The sequence below is a fragment of the Apus apus genome, chromosome 12 (assembly GCF_020740795.1).
Source record: "Apus apus isolate bApuApu2 chromosome 12, bApuApu2.pri.cur, whole genome shotgun sequence".
NCBI lineage: Eukaryota > Metazoa > Chordata > Aves > Apodiformes > Apodidae > Apus > Apus apus.
Genome location: NC_067293.1, coordinates 2,534,293 through 2,552,092, shown reverse-complemented (window position 1 = coordinate 2,552,092; position 17,800 = coordinate 2,534,293). Strand labels below are relative to the sequence as shown.

General features: G+C 42.4%; 1 protein-coding gene across 1 annotated transcript; it reads left to right on the top strand.

The window, feature by feature from the left end:
• The first annotated feature begins 328 nt into the window (after positions 1 to 328).
• Positions 329 to 16,631, top strand: HPRT1 (hypoxanthine phosphoribosyltransferase 1). The gene is made up of 9 exons (XM_051630209.1): positions 329 to 438; positions 2,327 to 2,433; positions 3,736 to 3,919; positions 9,248 to 9,313; positions 10,006 to 10,023; positions 11,034 to 11,116; positions 13,192 to 13,238; positions 15,011 to 15,087; positions 15,715 to 16,631. The coding sequence occupies exons 1-9, from the start codon at positions 412 to 414 to the stop codon at positions 15,760 to 15,762; spliced, it is 657 nt and encodes a 218-aa protein (XP_051486169.1). The 5' UTR covers positions 329 to 411; the 3' UTR covers positions 15,763 to 16,631.
• The last annotated feature ends 1,169 nt before the right edge of the window (positions 16,632 to 17,800 follow it).

Here is a 17,800-nt window from a genome sequence, read left to right as displayed (position 1 = left end):
CACGCAGCCCTGGGGAGGGGGAGATGAGGGGACATCCCCACACAGCCCTGGGGAGAGAGGTGAAAACCCCTTAGCCCCAGAGATGGCAGCCGGGGGACACCTGCACCCTGCTAGGGACAGCCCTGAGGAGGGAAGGGCGCCCGAGATGGCAGGGAGACAACCCCGGCCAGGAGAGAAGCCCTGTGCCGGGGGAGCACTGCCCGGTGCCGCCGGGGCCGAGGGCCCCTCTCCCCAGCTCCGAGCAGGCGGCGGGGCCGGGCCCGGCCCAGCCCGGGGCCCGCCAGCGCGGCCATGTTGAGGGCGGGGAGCGCGGAGGCGGCGCCGGGGCCGCTGCGGGGCTGGGCCCTCCCGCCCGCCGCCCGCCGCTCCTCCTCGCCGCCCGCAGCCGCCGCCGGCGGGCCGCCCCGCTCCATGGAGACCCCCAGCCCCTGCATCGTGGTGAGTGCGGCCCCCCCAGGCGCTGCCGAGGCCTCTTCCCCGCCGGGAAGCCTGCCCGGGCCGGGGGCTGCCGGGCGCCTGACGGGCTGTCTCCCGCCATCCCGGCTGAGGGAAGGGGGGTCCGGTCTGGGGATCTGTGAGGGAACGGGGGGTGTGTGTGTGTGTGTGTGTGTGTGAGTGAGTGTGTCCCCGTGTGTGTGTCCCCGTGTGTGTCCGTGTCCGCTCGGCGGCAGCAGCCGCCGCCCCGCCGAGTCACCTTGCGGGGAACCCCGGCCTCCCGCCGCCGCGGCTCCGTGCCCGGGCCGGGCCGGGGCTGCCGCTCACGGGTGGGCGCCCGGGGAGGGCTCCGAGCCGGGCAGGGCGGCGGGGAAACCCTCCCCAGCAGCGCGGAGCCCGGCGCGGCACAACTTCCTATTCCTGTTGCTTTCCGAAGCGGGCCCGGGCGGCACCGGCTTCTTAGCGAGAGCCGGGAGGGCGCTGGAATTAACCACCTTGCGGTGTATTTTTAGAGGAAGAACATCCATGGGGGGGGTTAAAATGTATTCATTTATTTTAACCGTTCGTTTGTTTGTTTGTTTGATCACGGCTGTATCTGCTAAGGCTCCTGCATGCTCCTTTTCACGCGTTATTTGTTTCTAAAGCTGGTGCCGGGCGCTCCTGGGATCCATGTGGTGTCTTAGGGCTGAGAGCTGTGCTGGCCACAAGGCTGCGACGGTAAATCCCTGCAGTCAGGAACAAAAAAAAAAAGAAGAAAAGCCCGATACAAGCTGTAGGAAGGGCCCCTTCCCTGCCAAGTGCAGAAAGGAAGGTTTAGGAGGCGTGAGATGATGGCTCTGAACCACAGCAAGACACCAGGGGGTTTGGGAGGGACCTGCCTCATTGCTTAAAATACCAGCTTGCACGATCCCTGATCAGGGACTCGATGCACCAGCCAGCAGCATGGTTAGCTCGTAGAGAGTCTTTTCTGCATGGCAGCTTGAAATACTTGTGAAATTCCCCACGTGAAATACTCATAAGGGGTTAGACAACACAATAGCATGTAAGCAGTTAGCTGAGCACAGGCCAAGGAAGTGCTTCCTTGGGCACCAAAATAAGACTGTGCCCTGCTAGGGCAGTGGTTGCCAAATGGATCCTGAAAATGCCTGCCGTAGTGAGCTGTCAGTGATAAGCTTTGGGTTTCCAGCTGAAATTCTTGACTTCATTTTACAGAAAGTAGCATTCTGCTGCAAAACCAGAGAGTGAAGTAATTAACAGATTGTCATTTTCAAGTGGCAGTAGGGTTAAGGTTCAGGTAAGGCTGTTCTTGATGCTGTTGGGACAATATGCCCTTAGCCTGAGCAGTGTCTGGTATAAATACATACACGTGGTGATCCATTGTCCTGATTAATATACACTTGCTAATACTGCAGGCTGTTTTACAGAGGAATTTTGTTATTATTCAGTGTTGTGGATGGCAAAACCTCTGCTTGCTTAATTGCAGATGCAGGTTTTACACTACAGTAGGAAAATCAAAGGTGTTAAAAAGCTCATTGATTTTTTTATTATTTTTTTTTGCATGTAATGAAGAGATTAAGTGAGGTGCAGTAGCTTCAGTTTCCCACTCTCCAATGTAGGAGAATGCTATTAGGACTTAATTTCTTCCCCACATTGTGTTGTGCAGCAGCTCGTGTGGTATTTCAAGCAACTCTTGTGAACTGTAAGTTCTGGTAGATTACACTTTACACCGTGTTCAGTGTGACTGATGTTTTCTGGAGAGGGAAAGAGAGGTGATCCCGGTGAGCGTAACGGGTTTGATAGCTTACTGAATAAAGCAAAGGACTTGTAGTTTCTTACTAACTACAGACTTTCTGTAAGGCTTTGTAGAAACCTCACCTTATTTCCTTTTCAGATTGGTGATGATGAGCAAGGCTACGACCTGGACTTGTTCTGCATACCTAAACATTATGCAGATGATTTGGAAAAAGTCTATATTCCTCATGGGCTCATCATGGACAGGTTTGTTTGACTTCAGACAGTACACTGCTCCAGCTGCTTCCATGACACTGGAATAAACAATCTTCCAGTGATAGTTTTGCTGCCTGGTAACTGTCTAAATAGATTACATTTAATTAGAGACTAAGAAGTACAAGTGCTAATTAACTCTTTTCTTGTTTGGCTTCTAAGTGTTTGTACATTTGCAGTTATGCTGTTGTTAGGAATTTAGTCATAATTCTCAAGCAAAGTGTTGTGGTATGTTACAATCTACAACATTCTTTTCAGTGTTTCTTTATATTTTACCTTCTTAAAACCTAATTAAAAGATCTTATTTGTAGTGCCAGTCAGTCTGGGAACAACTCTAGTCTCTCAAATTTCCCTAGGATATGAATAAAATTAAATTATTAATCACATCATCTTAGACTTCCTCGTGTTGATATGGTAGGAAAGTCATACCCAACTTTCTCCCTTCTGGGAACAACATTGGCCTCTGCAAATATCAGTCTGTCCCTTCTGTGGTTGCTGAAATCTGTGATGTGCCGTGAAGTTTTATCTTGTGAATTCACCCAGATTTGTTGTGGTGCTCTTTGCTTAGACATAATAAAGATTCCTACAAAGTGTGGCGGTGGTTTTGGTTTTTTTTTTTTAAATATTGCAAAAACTTTTTGCTGGAAGTCTGTATATGGAAAAAATGGGCATTCATTAATTGACATAAAGTTTATAATGGCAGACTTTCTCTGAGAAGCCTGCTGTCAGCTGGCACACCATAAATACATACCATGCTTTCTAAAATGAATGACAAGATAAATTTAGAAACAATGATTGCGGAAAAACAGTGCAGTGTTCTCTGCCTCGCTGGCATGGTGTTTTGCAGCTGGGACAAACTTCTGGCATTCTCTTTATTTTACAATTTGAGAATTTTCTTGCTCCTCAGCTAACAAAGGCTACAGGTGGTTTTTTTTGTTGTGTCAGCTCAGATTGCTCTTTGCGTGGAAGCTGACCTTCTCTTTGAAGGAGAAAACACACCTTCCTGTCCCATATCCAAGGGTGGAACAGCTTCAGGGTGTTAAGATTTGCTCTGGCTGAGTGTGACATATGCAAACAAAGGTTTTTTGGCAGTGCTGCTGTTAGATTAACCTTGGGAAGCAGAACTTTGTTGACCAATAATGTGTAAAAGTGACTGGAGTGCTAGGCAAATATTTCCAAGCAAAGTGTGTTTCCAAGTTTGGTGCATGTGTTTGCTGCCCTGAGTATAAAATGCTGCTGCTCTAGTGAGCAAATGCAATGAGTTGTGACAGCTGACTCTTCCTTGGTTTTGTACAGGACAGAGAGACTGGCACGAGAGATTATGAAGGGCATGGGAGGACACCACATTGTAGCACTCTGTGTGCTCAAGGGTGGCTATAAATTTTTTGCTGATTTATTAGACTACATCAAAGCACTGAACAGAAACAGTGACAAATCCATCCCCATGACTGTGGACTTCATTCGGTTGAAGAGTTACTGTGTAAGTATCTGCAGCACTGTGCAGTTTTTATGTGAATTTCACTAATTTCAGGTTATTAGCAGAGGTGGTTTAATATCGTCACTGCCAGAATGTGCTAATATTGAACAAATTATTAAGGGAATTAAGAGTCACAAGCTAATTTCCTCTTTCTCTGCCTTACTATGTATGTTCTGGTTTCTTTTTCATCTTGATGTCTGCACAGCACAGTAAAATCCTTATGCAGAGCAGAGAGACCCTTTCTGTGTCCTTTCCTCTCTGCCCACTACCTCATCTCTAAAGCTGTGGCTTTAGAATAATACAGATGATTCTTCTGCAACTGTGGTTACAAACATTTAATTCTAGGAATTATTATGTGGCTTAGATGTCATTCTTTGTATAGGAAGACTGAAAGCTGCAAAAACTGTTATACTTCAATTCCCTTTCTCATCTTTTGTTTGGCTTAACCAAGCAATAAACAAAATTAGTTGTATTTTGCCTTGAGGAAATACTAGATTCATAAATCTAGATTTTTGATCAGTGGCCACAGAATATGGCCCTTCCTTTTCAAGAACAGACATTGGGTTTACATTTTTGGAAAATAATTCACTTTTGTTCTGATCAGTAGGATTTCAAACTGAACATTCTGTAACATGAGCTAACATGTACTTTTTCTAGAAGGAAGCAGAAGGTTATGTTCTGCAGGTCAAAGGAAGAAGCAGATGTATGTTAGGACTGCATGCTTTTCCTGACTTTCTGACAGCCTAGTCTTGTGTTTTCAGCATGGTGTTTATATAATTTGCTCCATAAGACCATCTGTAGCATGGAAATAATTCCATTTTTTGCTTTTGCTTTAGAGTGTTTGAATAAATAGTTTCATAAAGTTATGCTGTTAGTTCTGTCTCAGCAACTTTGCATTCAAGTCAGCAGTACCAGGCTACTTGTCATGGTTGGTAGATGAGTGCCTATTCCCCTACAAAAAAACCTAGAGATGACTAAATTGGAAACTCAGTATCATCCTTCATTTCATGAAACTGTGAAACCAGAGGTGGAGTTACTTGCAGACTTTGTGCTCTCAGAGAACTCCGTAAGTTCATGGTTGCTGTCGAGTGGTCTGTTAACATTACATGGTGAAGCCCAGAGCTTGTGGGGCTTTGGTGAAGTCCATCTGCAGGAGGAGCAGCCCAGGCTGCTCCAGGCATACACAGGGCTGGCCCTCCAGGGGTCACCTGGAAACCAGAGGCACCTCTGCTGAACACCAGGCTGTGCTCTGTAAAGGGAAAGCAAGGCTGTGCTGAAAGGTTGGTGCCAGCCCTTGTTATGTCTCGCAAGGCACTCTCTGCTACAAGGCACTGTATTTAAATCAGAGGGCAAGAGCTATTTAACAACCCTTCTTTCTGCTCCCCACCAAAGATTCAAGCTCCTTCCACTTTTCTGCTTAACCACTAAGCCACCATGTGCCCATATATTCTGGCTGTAAAAGCCACAACAGAAAGCTGAATGTCTAATTCAGGATAATATATAAAAGAGTAGGAAATTATTACTCCCACTTGGTTGGTTTTTTTTTCGGTGAGGAGATTGTGTGTCTTTGCTTTCTTCAAGAAACACTTCCAATAACTTACTCATCTTGTTTAAAAAACAGTATAGAGACTTCACCCTTCACTCTTTCCACTTTCTGACTCACTTGGAAAAAACTATGGGAGAAATGGTTTGAAACACCTGAAAAAAACCCTCTGTTAAAAAGCAAGGCTGCCTTATTACATGCATGTTTTCTTTGGTCACACGGGTGTGTCAGGCATGCTTTGTTTCCTTTATTTACTACAACTGCTTTTGTTTATTGCTCCCCAAAATGACAGTTCCTTGATATGAATAGGGGAGTGAGCAGGAGATTCAGTTTTATGGAAATTAAAAGCCTGTTTTTGTAGTAGAGTAGTTGGAGAGAAGCAGAGGAATTTAGACAGAAAGCTGTCTAAGCAGAATGTTTTCCTTGAGGTGTTGGCTCCAGGGTTTTTGGTTTTGTCAGCCAATTCTATAAAAGAATGTTTTCTTGTTCTAGATGAGTGAGGAGCTCTTGTTACTTGATGCCTCCACTACCATATTTACGAGCATTTCATTTCTGTGGGCTCTCTTAGGTGGTTATTAATATCCAGACTGGTGTCCTTTAGATTGCGTAACTTCACAGACTGGACAAGATTGCCCTAGCAGAAAAATGTGTGTAGCAGATTGACCAGGTCTGCCATTATGAGTAGTGTCAGGATACTAAATCTCCTCAGTGGTTTTTATCTGTGCTTACTAGATGGAGGGGTCTACGTTTACTGATGTGAAAACCATCACAAGCTGTAATGGAGAGTTGAAAGTGGAGTTAGTTCTCTTGTCTCTGCCTTTGGATGGGATTACTAGATCATGCTGTCTGCCTTTACAGACTGGATAAAAGATGTTAAAAATACCCTTGTTGCATAAACAAAGCAGCTGAACTGGTGTAATGGATCTGAAATGGAAGTGAGATTCTATTCTTGTTTCAAATCGATCATTTGATATTTACAAGTGTATGGGTTGGGGTGTTTTTGTGTTTTGCAATGCAAAGTTCCTACTGTTCTGCACCCAAAAATAATTCTCTAGGAGTACTGACATGATCAAGCTGTGATTAAGCTTTGCTTCTAACTCCAGCTTTCTGAGTTCCCACAGGTGAATTTTAATGATCTGGCAAGCTGGTAAGATAGTGTTTGTGAACAGACCCAGATCTCAGTACTCTTGACAAATTGTGTATTTTGTGTGTGCCACGAGAATGGCTTTTCCCCAGTCTCCTGCATTTAAGCTTGGAAATGTGCAAATGTTGCTTATGTAGCCATGAAGGGCAGCCAAAAGACAATGAATGTGTTGGACTGTCAGTTGGGAAAATAGGGCTTGTCAGAGGAGCCCATGGTAAGCTCTGGTTAGGCTGGTCACAGCAGTACTTTGGAAGGTCTCTGTTAACCAAGTCTTATAGCAAATACTGTAAGGAACATTAAATATCTTTTTAAAAGGTGATCTTGGAGTCTCTGGAGTCAGGAGTTACAATCTTATAAAGCATTATTGTTTCCCAGCAGTGACAATGGGGAGGCAGTGAAAACATTTAAACCTTTGTATTAAATCACGAAGCATTAAAGTTCTACCAGGCCTGAAATCAGAAATAATGCTCCTGAATATAATTAAAACATTGCTTAATAATTAATCAAAGGTCTTTCCAATGGAAATCTGGTTGCAACCAGTGTCAGAAGTTCTTTAGCTGTTTTTTTTTTTTTTAATCCTTTAATGGCCCAGGGACTCATAGGAATGCAGGTTTATATGCCAGGGATGTTTTGTATTAAAAAGTGTAGCAATTTGTATGTTTTTTGGTGGGAAGGAGCAGGAAAGTTTCTGTAGGTGAGACTGAGTTTTCTCTGCTGGTCATCATACTTCAATATGCATAATCCAAAGGTTTACAGTAACCTTCAGTTTTGTGGTGATCTCATTTGAGTAGAGCGTGTTGCTGTGTAGCCATACAGATCATCTGGAACCTGATCTGTGCATATACCAAGGAGAATGAGTCTCATCTCTGCACACAATTGTAATGGAACAAACACCTGTAACATCTTTCTCCATGGTTGTTTTCTGAGAAACTCTGTTTTTTTACACCCTGCTGTGGAAGGAGGAAGAGATCCCTAGTAGTTTATTAATAGATAAGAGAGAATCCTGCAACATAAATAAGAAAAAGCTTCAAGAAGCTGTCAGTTAAGATAATTTTTTAAGATAAGCTGAACACAGGAAATGCCCTTCAGCTTATGAACACAGTGCTAAACTGGATCATATTTTTGTGGTTGATCTTGCCAGTATCTCAGGCATTCAATAGCAGTGTGTTTATCTGCTGGGTCAGGCAGCAGTTATTGTGGACATCTTTGTTTCTGAACTTTTTCAGCACAAGGACATTGATGCTATTTGGTCTCGTTGTTGTTTGCACTGTTAGAGAAGCACTGAAGCAGTTGGCTACCTGTAAAAAATTCATGTTCCTTATAGTACAGAACACAGCACTTCAGTGTAGCTCAGAGTGGTGTAACTAAGACTAATCTTTTCTTTGAAACACACGGAGTAAAACTGAAAAGATTCTTTCCTTAATAATTTGTTTGGGTTTTTTTATGTTGTGTCATAGGAATATGAAAAGGGAAGTGTCTGTTAGTCTTATCATCTGCTTTCACATGCCTAGAGCTGCCATCACTTCTTTGTCCTAGACCATTGACACCACTGTTGAAAGGATTTTGGTACATTTTCTCTTTACTGCCATCCCCTGTTACTCACTGTGTACTTGGTGTGTGGCTCTTTAAATCATTTGTTTCCCCTTTTTTGTGATAACATTTTTATTTCTTGCCTACACTCCATGACTGTCCATCTTCTCACGGCTGTGAAAGCAGGAAGCTGTGCAGGGCTGTCTCTCCATTCCCTTGTGGTTCCTCTTTGCATCTGTCATCTCTGGGGTTTGGGAGGGAACTGCTGTTACCCTGCATGTCTGCAAGCTGCAGCAGCAAAAGAATACCAGTTTTCTAAGATATGTGGTTGGGAGCTACAAGAATAAAGTTTGATAAGCAGTAATAATCTTGGCCTGAAATGATTAAATTGTAGGACAATCTGTCAGTGATACAATAATTGCATATCACATCTCATCTGAGCTGTGAGGGACTGTCAAGGTTTCAAGTTTAAAATGTAAATTACCAGCTATATAGCAGCACGCAGCTTGGAAACTGAAGTGCTTTTTGTCTTTCTTCCATACCTGTTGGGAATGCATAGCAAGTCCTATCTTTTTAAATATATATCTGTATATAATGGTCACAGATGAGAAAATCATAGAGTGCCAGGTTGGAAGGGACCTCAAGGATCAACTGGTCCAACTTTTCTAGGTGCTACTATAGCTGATATGAGATGGGTCAGCAGCCTGTCAAGCTGAGACTTAAAACTGTCCAATGTGGGGGAATCCACCACTTCCCTTGGGAGACTATTCCAGTGTTTGTCTGTCCTCAGAGTGAAAAATTTACCACGTGTCCAACTGGCATGTCCCCAGGAGCAACTTCTACCCATGACCCCTTGTCTTTTCCATGTGACTCCTTGTCACCTTGAGAGAAGGTGTCTGCATTTATTCAGATCTCTTCTCAAACAGTCTTTAATCTGAAATAGCATCTTTGAATTTGATCACTTTTAATTCCTTAGTTAATAGAGAGATGCTGCTTGTGTGTTTCTGAAAGCTTTAACACTCCCAGGCTAAGTACTTGACAGTTTTGGTATTTACCAGGAAAAAAATGGCATTAATTCTGGTAGTGCTAATGCTCACCCTTCTTCTCTTATTAGAATGATCAGTCAACTGGAGATATAAAAGTCATTGGTGGGGATGACCTCTCAACCTTGACTGGAAAGGTATGGCTCTTTGCATGTTTAAAAACAAACCAACAGAATTACTAAAGAACCCACGTGGTTTTAAGGCTGCTCTTTTAATGTGTGAAGATTGTAGAGCTTTTAAAAATGAAAACTGAACAGTATCATTTTACTATTCACCACTGTAAACTGGGAGGGTGGATCAGCCCCTCCAAAGCCATCAGTTTGGTCTGAACTTCACAAAGTTAAGTATCACTGAGTTTCAGGAGGTTTGTTTTTATGCAGTGCCTAAAAAGAAGAATCTTGTGTGGGTTGTTGTTTTCAAACTGGCATTATTTATGTGCTGTGTTGGCATTTCCCTTACCTAGTGATGGGCATTCAGGCTGTCCAGAAATGTAACCTGCCTCTCTATAGTATGACACTTTGATTTAGAAGAATACTAATTATGTAGACTCTGTTGAGGTCTCTTTTTGCATATATCTAGAATTAGCAGAGTCTAGAGAATTTGAAGATCACTTTGTACTAAGAATGAGACTTTGAGGAGAGTCTCATTGCCAGCTGATTGGTCTTACAGCATCAGAAGTGTTAACTGCATATGTAAACATACATAAATGGTGCTACAAATGACATTAACTGCAATGACAATAAGTTATAAAGATTTATATATGTAAGAAATGGGATATTCTGTAGATATTAATGGATTTTTCTTTCTCTTTTTTTTGTCTTCCCACCAGAATGTGTTGATTGTAGAAGTAAGTATTACTGTTTCACTTTGAAGTTCTCATGTGTGACTGGAAAGAGAGTTTTAAGAGAAGTTGTTCATAAGCCAGAAAACCTGCAGTTTCTGGTTTCAGGGCCTCCAGCTTCCAATTCCAGGCCTAAATTTTGCGAGTGGGCTCTGAATTGGAAATGATCTGTGCTTTGCATTCTCAAATTGCATTCAACTGCCACATTTGTCAAGGAAAGTGTCCATGTGAAATGGTTTGCATTTGCTTTCACTTTTCATGGGAAAATAAGCTGGAACCAGGACGTTACTGCTTCTGTGCTATCTACCTCCTTCACTTCAAACAGACCTGATTTCAGGCCAGGGTGAGGAGTGTCTAGAGACAGTGTGATTATTTCAGCCCAATTAAGGAGTCCATTCCTGATGCCTCAATTCTAAGCCTTATATTCTATTTTCTGTGTGCAGTGGGTGGGATTAAAATGGTGTGGCATTTTAGTGGTTTTGAGTATAGACACTAGAACTGCACCCAGATAGTCCCAGTGCAATTTGTTCAGCTGGTTCTTGGGTCTGTAATGTACATTACACTCCTTTTTCTGTAGTTGCAATAATGGGTTGTTCTGACTCTTTCCCCTACTTCCATTTCTTTCTGTTGTGTACATTTGTCTGCCTCTAACTGAGGCCAGCAGCAGGACTAATGTCACCCTTATCATATTCAAATTAAACTTTGTTTGTCTGATAGCTGCAAGGAGCACAAGCCATAAAATCTCCAAGAGGAGCCCAGAAGTTCATAGTTCAGTGGCTGCTTTCAAAGCCACAGTTGTCCCCAACAATTAAGAGCTATTGTTAATGTGTGTGATCACTTTACTGAACATCCCTGTGTAAGCACAACGTGGTGTCACATCTCACCTGTATTTCATTACTAGCAGTATTTTGGCATCTTTTCATGCTTTTACAGATGAGCAATTTCTGTGGCAGAAACTTGAAAATGCTACCCTGACATGTTGACTGTTCTTTCTTACATGAGATTTTTGTTTTCAGGATATAATTGATACTGGTAAAACAATGAAAACGTTGCTGTCTCTGCTTAAGCAGTACAACCCAAAGATGGTGAAAGTAGCCAGGTAAATTTTTAATTACTATTATTTGTGTTGTATTTCACCTTCACACAGTGTAAAAAAAAAATAAATCTTAATTGCTGGAAGGATTTCAGTGCTTCAGAAGGGGGGGGCTTCTGCATGTCTGGTACATGTCTTTGCCTTAGCATATTATGGTGAGCTTGGTGGGGTTTTACCACTGAAGTCCAGCTCAGGTTTAGAGGTATATGGAAGAATTTAAATCTTTTGGGCTTAAAAGAAATACCCTCCCACATTGGCAGAGGTATTTTCAACACAAGTTTTGTTCATAAATTTTATTAGACATAGGTATAAAAAGCAGTCAGTGGTTGCCATGTGTATTTACTATCTATCCAAGCATGTTTCTTTCTGCTTGAGCAATCTGCAACTTCAGGTGCTGTACCTGTGCAATGGAGACCTTTTTTTTTTTTTTTTTTTTTTAGTTTGCCTTGTTTAATTTGATAATTAAATTAGTTTGCACACAAACATGGTTGTTTGTGTAGTGTGCATAGTGCAGCTGAGCTTTAGAGGTCATTCTGTGAGAGCCATCCAGCCATATGCTGTTCCAGGCTTTTCTGCTTAGTCACATCTTCAATCAGTTTCAAAACATTTTATAACTAAATAACTCAGGAGTAACTAGAAATGCAGGGCATACTATTATAGCATTAACCAATACCAGCATTCTTCCTGCCTCTTTTTCAGTTGCATCTTTTGCCCTGCTGTGCTGGGGTGGTGTGTTTTACAATAAAAGCACAACGATTGCTGGGGATTAGAGATAAAGCAGAGCTGTGTGTAATATCTAAGCAGCTGTGTTGCCATAACAATGTCAAAGCAGTTGTTAGACGTAGGAGAGCAGCTCTTCTTGCTGATAATCTGGAGATGACCTGCTGAAGGTGAGGTTGTTGAGGATTTCTCCCTGGCCCAATTTGAAATATTTGTCACTGAGTGGTGCCCTAACACTAGCACGTCACATCATTTGTCTAATAGTGTGAGCAAAATCCAATTTCCTATTGTTTAAACCTTTTGCTGTAATTTGGGCCTGCCAAAGACCTGAGCAGGTAAATGGGATCATTCTAGGTACTCTTAAGTGTTCTTAGTAACTTCACTTGCCTCTCCTCTTTTTAATTGTCAGAAAGAAAATGTAAACAGTTGTTGCAGGGAGATGTGAATGAATGCTGATATGATTTGGAGGCTGCTTTGATCAAATCCTATACCAGTTCTCAAAAATTAGGTCTCCAGTAACTGTCTAAAATAGAAACTGTGACTTTTGACAAATGAAGCCCCACCTTCAGGAGTGCTCTGGGAGGAAAGGAGGTCTGTGCTTTGCTTTTACGTTCAGCCCTCGACCTTTTCCTCCCAGAGTCTCTGTATGGCAAAGACAACTGTCAGGCCTGTGGGGTTGTCTTCTATGATGTAGAAGTCCTCAACTGAATAATCATAGAATCATAGAATGGTTTGGGTTGGAAGGGACCTTATAGACCATCTATTTCCAGCCCTCCTACACGGGTAGGGTCACTTCCCACTAGACACCTCCCACTAGATGCTCCAAGCTCCATCCTACCTGGCCTTGAACACTTCCAGGGATGGGGCCTCCACAGAGAATCAGACTAGCAAGGCACTTCTCTCTACTACAATACCCCCAACTCTCTTATCTCAATACTTTTTACACTTCTGACTATTAATACTCATAATACTAATGCTTTTGAAAACAGCTCCCTTGGTTTGGCCAGATCCCGAGTTGTTGCCTCTTTCCCTGCAAGCCAAATTGTACCTGAAGTTCCTATCCCACATAAAACCCCCTGAAGTCACTTTTCACACTGAAAATCTCTCCAGATCAGTATCTCCTTGCCTCTTTTCCTGCAGACCTGTGAGTTGTCCTTTAGGCTGTGAGCCATTCATCACCCTAGGAAGTTACTTTGTCATTAGCATCAGCTAAACCGGCAAATAAAACAATAATTTAAATTACATGTAGTTATGCTTTCAGATGTGCATGTTTAGGCCAAGTTCAGCTTGTCTGCCATCAAAACAGGCTCATATATTTGTACCCAGAGCTTTTCCATGTCTCAGTTTGTTTTTTCTGACAGTTTGCTGGTAAAAAGGACTCCTCGGAGTGTGGGATATCGGCCAGACTGTAAGTGACTTTTTGACAAACATGATTGATTTTTAAAAGTATGTCAATGTATTGTGTACCCTTGGTCTAGGTCCAATCCAGATAAGTTTTCACTGATGATTTTTGATAAATTTGGCTCTTATTTAGAGAATTTAAATATTTGGAATGTATTTTGACAGAGTTGATCTGGATTTGGTCTGCTCCTTTTTTTTTTCCTTAACTTGTTGTAATGTTTTACTGCACGAGAAGTTGGACTTTGATGTTTTGGTGCAGGTTACACCCTTTTCATGTGCAAATTGGCCCATCTTGTGTGTAGTGCAAGCTGCTGGATTCACCTCTTACATTTTTGGGAGTCATTTGGATGTCTAAACTTAGCCACCTCGTGCCATTTGGATGACCCTGGGAATGCAGGAGAACCACACGGGGCAGCAGGTCTGATAAAAGTGACAGGTCAAATGCCTGAATTGGCACAAAACAGTTACATTTGTCTAGGCTTCTGAGTTTTACTCCCTTCTTGTCTTCTCTTGCCTGTCCCAAGACCCTAAAGAAAGGAATAGCATCCAGACCAGAGAGTGGTACCAGAGTGCTGGCTCCTCCTGCCTTGGGAGGGGCTGTGTGTTTTAGCCCTGTTCCAGAGGTTAAATTCCAGTTAATCTGGAGCATGTGCTTTCTCTAGGGAAGTGGAGTGAATTCAGCAGAATTGCACCTTCTTATTCCTCCTTTCCAAGGTTGTGCAATGTTCTGGAAGTGACATTTTTCAGTGCCTTAAAAGCTTCACAGGGGTGTTCCCCTCAGTCAGGGCCACCCCTCATTCCTGGGATCTCATTATAGGCTTAGCTGGGCTCCTGGGCTGCCTTCTGAGCACGGTGCAGCAGATGACTTGTCCATCTGTCCACAGAGACAACCTGTTTGGTGCAGGACACGTGAGCTCTGGACAAGAGACAACAAGGCAGCAATAGCTGGGCCTCCATTTTATCCCCATGTTGCGAGGCCAAGTAGATGCTGATTGTTGTCTTAATGTTCAAAAAAATGCACCCAGCCTTTCCTTTGAATTACATGATTTATCTCCATATTTTCCTTACAGAGCCTCGTTGTAGCCAGGGAGAAAAAACCCACCCAGCTTTCCTGTGCTCAGGAGTCTTTCCTTTCAGCATGAGGGGAGAAAGTGCCATTTGGCCTTTTTTTTTTAATTATTGCTTTATATTTTATATCATTTTATATTTTTGCTCGTTTTCTAGTGTGTTGGGCTGACCCTCCTTGACCACCCACACCCTGCCCTGCTGAAGCTGCTCTGTGGAGTAGCTGATGTGCTCTTTTTAGGCAGCATTCTTTTGAATGACACTGGGAGGGTGACTTACCCTGTGCTCACCAGCCCCACTGCTTGGGCACTGCCACACCAAGCAAGTGGGACATGCTGGGAAGTGTCAGCTCCTTTTTTCTGTGTGTTTACAAAGTTGCAGGAAATTTTCAAGGAATTTCACATTTTGATAACAACACCTTTCTATAGATTGAAGTGCTTCCTTTCATTTCTTGCAGGCTGCTTGCTAGCACCTTGCTGCTGTGTGGGAACCTGTACATCTGTTTCATCTTGCTTTAGTTGATGAAATAAATCAACTAAGTAAGCTAAACATTTTCAAATAGATAAAAAATTAGTCTGAGGGTACTCGAGTGGAAGAATCAAGTGAGGCAGGATGCATACATATCTATACAATTCCACATTGCCTCTGTAAAAAGGTCTAGTGAACTCTAGGAAGGTCTTTTCTAAAGTGCTGGTGACTTATGGTCTTTTCCAGTTGTTGGATTTGAAGTGCCAGACAAGTTTGTGGTGGGATATGCCCTGGATTACAACGAATACTTCAGAGATTTGAACGTAAGTAATTTTTCCCCTATGTTTTTGTCCATTTAAAACGAGGGAGGAGGAAGGAAGGGAAGTCTCCTCACATCACTCTCCCTCCTGTAAATCATGCCCTGTGTGCAAATCTCTTCTTGCTGGGGATGCAACGAGGAGAGCAAACCCTAGAGCAGCAGGAGAGGGCTTTGGAGCTCTTATGAAACTAAAATGTATTGTGCTGAGTGCAGGATGGACACTCCCCATCTGTCAGCTTGGCAATAGGCTGGAGTTTCTGTGAAATTTGTTACCTTACCAGGTGTCTACAGCAAAGAGAGGCCTTTGCTTGGTTATGCAAAAATTGGAGAAGAGAGATCTTGGAAGTTAAAATGGGGTCACTTTTTATGCTAAGTCGTTCCTTCTTTGTCTGGATCTCTCCATCTTGGGTCACACACTGGGTGGGATAATAAGAGGGAGGAGAAAGAAGGCAACATTGAGATTTTTAGGCACAAAAAGGCTTAAGTGGCTCTGCTTAAACAGGATCACAAGATTCTGCTGTACTGAAACGTGTTGCTGGTTTTTGCAGAAGCTCTGACTGAATGCACAGGTAAACCATGGGTCTCTTATGTTACTTTTCTAACAGGAACTTTTAATTTTCTTTTGTTTCAGCACATCTGTGTGATCAGTGAGACAGGGAAGCAGAAGTACAAAGCATGAAGGCAGAGTTCAAGTGCTGTGACAACAGAGCTTTGAAATGTTTTGTTTACTGAGTCCTATCTTTTCACAGGCTTCAACTCTGGTACACCAGCTAAAATTGTAAAATGCCCCAGCCCCATTGTCATCTGCTTACTCTAATTTATTGCATGTACAATGTAAGATCTTGTCTTGTTCATTTATATTTTAGAAATGTAAACAGCTAGTGCAGTTCTGCACTCCTTATTTTGATTTGCACTATGACTCTACCAACTATTGCTGCCCCTGGTTGGGTTGTGCTGTTTGTGAGCTCCAGAGTCTATAACTCCTGCAGTGGTAAATTGCTTAAACCTCATCAACCCAGAACTTAAATAGTTCCAAGTACTGTAAATGTAAAACATTTTATGATAGGGAAGTCTATGAGTAATATTTTTTAAAATCTGTAATTTAAGTTTTATATTTTAATGCACAAATGTGATTGTGATTGATGGATAGTTGCACCTTTGGGTGTTGTAAAGCATGAGAAGCAGCCTGTTACAGTATCTGTAATCTCCAAGGAGCTCATTCAGATCTCCTGGAGTTGCCTTACTGCTTTAAAGGAAGCCTGGGTGAAAAATGTCTTGGGGTTTGTGGCTGTTGTTGTTTTTTTGGTTTGTTTTGTTTATTTTAAAGGAGATGGAGTGACAAAAGAGAATGTTTAAAATCTAGCTTTAGTTGAGCTGCCTGTTTCTGTTAATTTTAATTTTTTTTTCTTTAAAAATATCCATCAGCCAGTGGAATTGCCTTTTAAATTTAAACAATTTTAATATATTTGTGCAAAATTTATTGTAATGTTTACTTTATAAGATCTACACAGCAAAGTACTTTAAATAAAGGCTGTCTCTGGAAAATAAGCCCCATACACCTTTGCCCATCATTCTGTACATTGAAGTGCTCTTGAGATTTTCTTCTAATACCTTTCAGAAGTGCTTCTGGCAGTGAAGGCAGCCTCTGCATTTGTTGTATTTGTAGAACTTTTGGTTCATGTTGACCTGTTTGGAAGAAAGATGATGAAGTTTTGAGGGAAAATGCTGAAACATTTGCTTGTTCTATAACCAGAGTAGATTTCAGCACTGTCCTTGGTTCTGTTTTGGCAAAACTGAAGAGTGGAGATGATACGTTCATTAAACATGGACATGTGGGGAAAAAAACCAACACAACCAGTTTGTAAATAATCATTTGGATTTGTTTCTTTCATTTATTAGAGTTTAACTCCAAGCATGGCAGCCCTTTCTCATCCTGGTGCTGGGCTTTTCAGTCCCCTGGCTTACACAGTTCTTGCACTTGTGCACGTGGGCTCCTCTGCTGTGTGCTTGGATTCAACCCTGCTCAGTGCTCAGTAGGTGAGGAAGGTTTTGCTAGCCTGTTTGGAAAGTTTTTTTCTGTGGTTTTGAAGCTTGTGTCTCTGCACTTTGCCAAGCACTTTGCCTCCTCCATCCATTGGGCATTCAGGTACAACTGGAGCAGTTTGTATCAGACCTAAAATGGGAGTAATTCAGACCATGTAGTTTAGATCCAGTGCCCACGGTGTGTGGGAGAGCTGTTTGTCAATCCAAATGATCATTAACAAGTATTAGAACACTGGTCATGATTATACTGTATTTTTCAATGTTCATGTTCCAAAGAGCTTTTCTTTGTCCCTAACAGATTGTATTTCTCACTGTCCTAACAACTCTTTGTGCCTTTTTGAGAGCCTGGACTGTCCCTGGGGTGACTTGGTGCAACATAGATGATGCATCTCCAAGAAGAGGAAACACAGAAGCACCAGAGAAAAATGTAAACCCACCTGAGAATTGTTACTTCCATTCAGGTTTTCACTAATTCTGGTTGAACTTAAGGTCTAATCTGAAAAAGCAGCATTTTCTTCAGCCTGCTTCATAGTTCTTACCTCACACTGCATTTTTAAATAAATTAATGGCTTCTGGAAAGTTCAGGTGGCTCCAAAGTAGCTGTTTACACATGGAAACAATGAGACAGGATGATGTTCAGTGTCTTTTGGTACTAAACCCTGGAATGAGTCTGT

Bases quoted from the DNA above. Each gene is read 5' to 3' on its own strand.
- HPRT1 (XM_051630209.1), top strand. From the start codon at position 412: ATGGAGACCCCCAGCCCCTGCATCGTG. The intron at 13,239-15,010 runs GTAAGTGACTTT...GGTCTTTTCCAG, and splicing joins TGTGGGATATCGGCCAGACT to TTGTTGGATTTGAAGTGCCA. The intron at 15,088-15,714 runs GTAAGTAATTTT...CTTTTGTTTCAG, and splicing joins AATACTTCAGAGATTTGAAC to CACATCTGTGTGATCAGTGA.